Raw genomic sequence first — 5,000 nt, 5'->3', positions numbered from 1 at the left:
TGCATTAACATAGATATACATTAACAGCATGTTGTGTAATTGCGTATGCATGTATGTAGATGCATACATACATTGCATGTGTCTGGATGTGTACATGAGTATCTATGGTTGTGTGCGTGTGTACACATATACATACAAATATTAAAAATGTTTGTGTATATATCTATATACATATATATAAATATACGTACATATATGTATATATTTCATATATATATATATATATATATATATATATATATATATATATATTCTTATATATGTATATACTTATGTATATACATACATATATAATATATATATGTGTGTGTGTGTGTGTGTGTGTGTGTGTGTGTGTGTGTGTGTGTGTGTGTGTGTGTGTGTGTGTGTGTGTGTAACCAAGAGATAATCTGGTGACTAAAATGTGAGCTAAGTAACTGCGTATGGCAAAATTACTTTTCATCAGCCTTCACAGCTGCTCGGTGTACGAAATTCCTTTAAAACATTATACAAAGACCAATCGTTATTAACCTCATTGTTGTTATGGTTGTTATCATCAGTGTTAATATAAAATTATTACTAACAAATACCTTATCTTACCATTTCTATCATGCTTTAAAAATTGTACTATTTATTGTTCTACTTACAAAATATAGACACATATTAAAAGGCTATGAATACATGGGATATGTGACTTACGACATTATCTGCATACGACTTGGGACTAAATATATATATATATATATGCACAATATTTAAGCTATAAAGACCCCCTAAAAACAAAGTAATTTTCCCTTTCAGCATTCCTATGTAACATAATGGGTCTAAAGTTATATACAAGTATGTTTAACATAGGTTAAGACTCACTGAAGCAAACAAACAGAAAATGTAAAACTTTTATTGATTTGTAAAAAAAATCTCCAAAACCTCTCGCTAAATCTAGAAGACGATCCAAGCTGTCAAATACAAACGAAGAACAGACTACTTTTCTTCACTGGCATCTGCATCTTCTTCAATCACTTCCTCCTCTTTGGGAGTTTCCTCCTCCTTACTTGCTTTCTTACTTGTTTTCTTGTGACTGACCCTCGGTGGCGGTTGATCTTTACATAGTTTGAATGTTCCCTTGACTCCAGAACCGATCAAGTGCTGGAGTGTTCCATCTTCTAGGAATCTTCGTATGGTCTTGTTGATATAGACAGCCTTCTTCTGGGGATCAACCCCATTGTTTTCCTTCAGGTACTTCCTCACAGCTTGCAGAGTAGATCCCTTGCGATTATCCAGAGCCTTGAAAGCTTCAAAAACAAGGTCCGAAAAGCTAGGTGCAATCACATCTTCCTTCTGCAACCTGAAACGGCCTTTGGCTCCTGTTCCGACAACTTGGCGGAACTTCCCCTCTTGAGTCAGGGCTCTGATAGCATTATTGATGTGAACAGCCTTTTTCTTTGGATCGACACCCTTGTTCTCCTTCAGGTACTTTTTAATATCCTGGAGAGAACATCCCTTTCGGTTATCCAAAGCCTCCAAGGCTGCCAGCACGTGCTTGGAGAACTTCAGGGAACTTGAATTTCCATGCTTGAACTTCTGACTATTGGCCAACTTGAAGCTTCCTCTGGCGCCTTTACCAATTACGTGAAGAATAATCCCGTTGTCACTCATGTTCTTGATTACTTTGTTGATGTAAACAGACTTCTTCCGGGCGTCAATGTTATTGTTTTCCTTCAAGTACTTCTTTACTGCCTGAAGGGAAGTTCCTTTGCGGTTATCCAGAGCTTCAAACGCAGCTAGAACGAGTTCTGCAAATTTAACTGGATTAGAGTTGCCTTTGGCTGCTTTTGTCGTACCCTTGGCAACCTTTGAAGGGCCTTTAGCTGCAACCTTATTTTTTGATCCCTTAGGTCGGCCACGCTTCTTTGGTCCAGTCGATGTCCTTGGAGCTTTCTTGGGCTTGGCAACGGGAGCCATGTTGATAGTCTTCTGAGGCTGAGGTTGGTGATGACACTGTATGCCTGGTCTCTCGTGCGGATAGCTATACTTCTCTAACAACGCCCACCTACCCTAGTTCCTCAGGCGCTGTCAACCTCGTTATCAGAGTAGATTACGGGATTATTCATTCTGAAATAATAAATAACGCTCTATTAATAATACACATATTTATAATATATGACAAAATAAAAACATTGACATACACAACGATTGTAAGAACAATAATAATAATTAGTAATAATAAATATCAACTATAATAACGTTAATAATAAAAAATAAAGATATCAATAATGTTGGTAATATTAATAGCATTAGTAGTATAATCATTATCAAAAGTATTAGTAGTAAAGTAGTAGTAGTAGTAGTAGTAGTAATAGCACTATTGGTAGTAGTGGTAGTGCTAGTAGTAGTAGTAGTACTAGCAGCAATAGCAGTACTCATCATGACAATAGCAATAGTATTCAAGCAATACTTGAATACTTCAGAACTATCGTCACTATTACCTAACATGGCAGCACCAACCCTCATGGAAATAATGTCGTTTCTAGTCATTCTTTTGTTGAAAATGGAAATAGGCCTCTTTAAATTTAATTTTAAGAAATGTATCTATTAGTGTTAGTATGTTCAGTGAGTGAGTGAGTGAGTGAGTGAGTGAGAGAGAATGTGTGTGTGTGTGTGTGTGTGTGTGTGTGTGTGTGTGTGTGTGTGTGTGTGTGTGTGTGTGTGTGTGTGTGTGTGTGTGTGTGTGTGTGTGTGAAACATAAATAAAATATTAACAGACTAATGACGAAACAAAGCAATAGTGCTGATAATAAAAAATATATAAACAATATTACTGGTAACAGTAAAAGTAATATTGCAATAAAATCAAACTTGATAAGAGATAAATAATAATAATGATAAAAAACAAAAAAATAATAGTAATGATAAAAGCTAAATAGCAGCAGCAGCAGCAATAATAACAACAAATAATAATAAAAACACTAGTAATAGCAATGCTAATAATAGTTAAAATAACTATTATTAGCATATCATTATTATTATCAATAACAACACAAACACAGCCAAATTCTAATGGAATACGAGAATCCTTTACACCATTTGAGTCCTATAATGACTATCATGAGCAAACTCCAGGAAAGTAAACACAATCCCACGCGTTCTCCCCGACGAAGGTAAGGCCAAGTGACACGGCGCGTATGATGATTAGGCTTATGGGGTTTGGAAAAGGAGGCGAACCACTTTCTCTAAATCTAACTTCATGTCAAAGGTTACTGCAGGAGGAACTAAAGCGAGAATCATACACTCCCGTTTCCAACACTTCTCAATAGATTCGCATTGGCTGTTTCTTCCTAGTTTCGCCAACCGTTATCGAGAGGTGCAGAAGAAATAAATAAATGGCAATGAAGTTGACGGTCCCCTCCCAATTCCCTTCCGCACAGGCCTAATCCAACCGCGACCCGCCACTTAACTTCGCCTTCGTCGACGCGTACGCATATGAACTGATTTCGGTGCCGTGCGTTTTCTTTTGCGTTATTTTATAGGCCTCAAGCGGTATTACGCTCTAACGTTTAGTTATTTTTGGCAAATGCGTCACTGGGGTATCGGGATACATGTCTCGTATAAACCAGGATAAAAATCCTAGTAAAATACAATTATAAAAGTATTCTTGTGGAATATAGTGCTATCACAATATGCCGTTTCGTTTCTACGGTCAATACTAACGAATGAGGACCCCTATAATGACATTAAAATAATAATAAATTAGAGTACTATCAATAAACAATGCTGAAAAACAAAAACAATTGCATAAACATTCTACATGTTCAAATAATCGTCTCGATAAAACATTAACATGAAAACTAGTATCTTCAATAGCTAATCATTTAATATTAAATTGATAATATCATAATATGATATCAGTAATGTCAGTGCAGGTAATACAACTAATAGCAACATGCAATTAATAGAACTGATATAATAAAATATAAATAATATAACTAATAGCAATAACATAAACTAGCAGCAGCAGAACTAGATGCTAACACAACAATAAAAATAGTAATAATAATAATAACCAACAACGAACAATTGAAAACTAATATACAATCAATCATAAAAAAATACAATAACAATAATAACAACAGAGATGGCGGTGGTAGTGATAGTAGTAATAGTAACAGTAGTAGCAATAGTAGTAATAGTAGTTCTAGCAGTATAGTAGCAGTAGTAGTCATAGTATTACTATCATCATAATCATAATAACAACAATGATAATGATGATGATAATAGATGCTGACAAACTAAATAACAATAATAGGATTAGTAATAGTCAATAATGGATAGTAGATAAATATCTAATAACAATAGAAAACCATCAGTTAGCTAGCAATAATGTTCAAAACAATAAAAGCAAAAGCAGTAGCACTGAGTAGTAATCATTTATCATAACATTCATTACTATCAAAATTACTTTCATTATCATTATCATTAGCAGTAGTAGCAATTATAGTAGTACTACTAGTAGTAGCAGTATTAGTAGTAGCAGTAGTAGTAGTAGTAGTAGTAGCAGTAATAGTAGTAGCAGTAATAGTAGTAGCAGTAGTAGTAGTAGCAGCAGTAGTAGTAGTAGCAGCAGTAGTAGTAGTAGCAGTAGTAGTAGTAGCAGTAATGGTAGTAGTAGTGGTAGTGGTGATGGGGGTGGTGGTAGCAGCAGCAGTAGTAATAATAGTAGAAGTTGAAATAGTAGTAATTGTAGTAGTAATGGTAGTAGTAGTAATTGTAGTAGTAATGGTAGTAGTAGTAGTAATAGCAGTAGTAGTAGTAGTAGTAGTAGTAGTAGTAGTAGTAGTAGTAGTAGTAGTAGTAGTAGTAGTAGTAATAGTAGTAGTAATAGTAGTAGTAGTAATAGTAGTAGTAGTAATAGTAGTAGTAGTAGTAGTAGTAGTAGTAGTAGTAGTAATAGTAGTAGTAGTAATAGTAGTAGTAGTAATAGTAGTAGTAGTAATAGTAGTAGTAGTAGTAGTAATAGTAGTAGT

The 5,000-nt window shown here is 34.6% G+C and overlaps 1 protein-coding gene across 2 annotated transcripts in view; it reads right to left on the bottom strand.

Annotated features, from left to right (window-relative positions):
* Positions 1-863: 863 nt before the first annotated feature.
* The window catches only part of LOC113808099 (heterochromatin protein 1-binding protein 3), a 9,760-nt gene continuing 5,623 nt past the window's right edge, over positions 864-5,000 (bottom strand). For both annotated transcript variants that reach the window (XM_027359417.2, XM_027359418.2), the window contains one exon: positions 864-2,091. In XM_027359417.2, the coding sequence (XP_027215218.1) occupies positions 961-1,941 (981 nt within the window). In that variant the 5' untranslated portion in view covers positions 1,942-2,091 and the 3' untranslated portion in view covers positions 864-960. The remainder of the gene's footprint in view (positions 2,092-5,000) is intronic.

This window comes from Penaeus vannamei, chromosome 13 (genome assembly GCF_042767895.1).
Source record: "Penaeus vannamei isolate JL-2024 chromosome 13, ASM4276789v1, whole genome shotgun sequence".
Classification (NCBI taxonomy): domain Eukaryota; kingdom Metazoa; phylum Arthropoda; class Malacostraca; order Decapoda; family Penaeidae; genus Penaeus; species Penaeus vannamei.
This window is presented reverse-complemented; position numbering and strand designations above follow the sequence as displayed.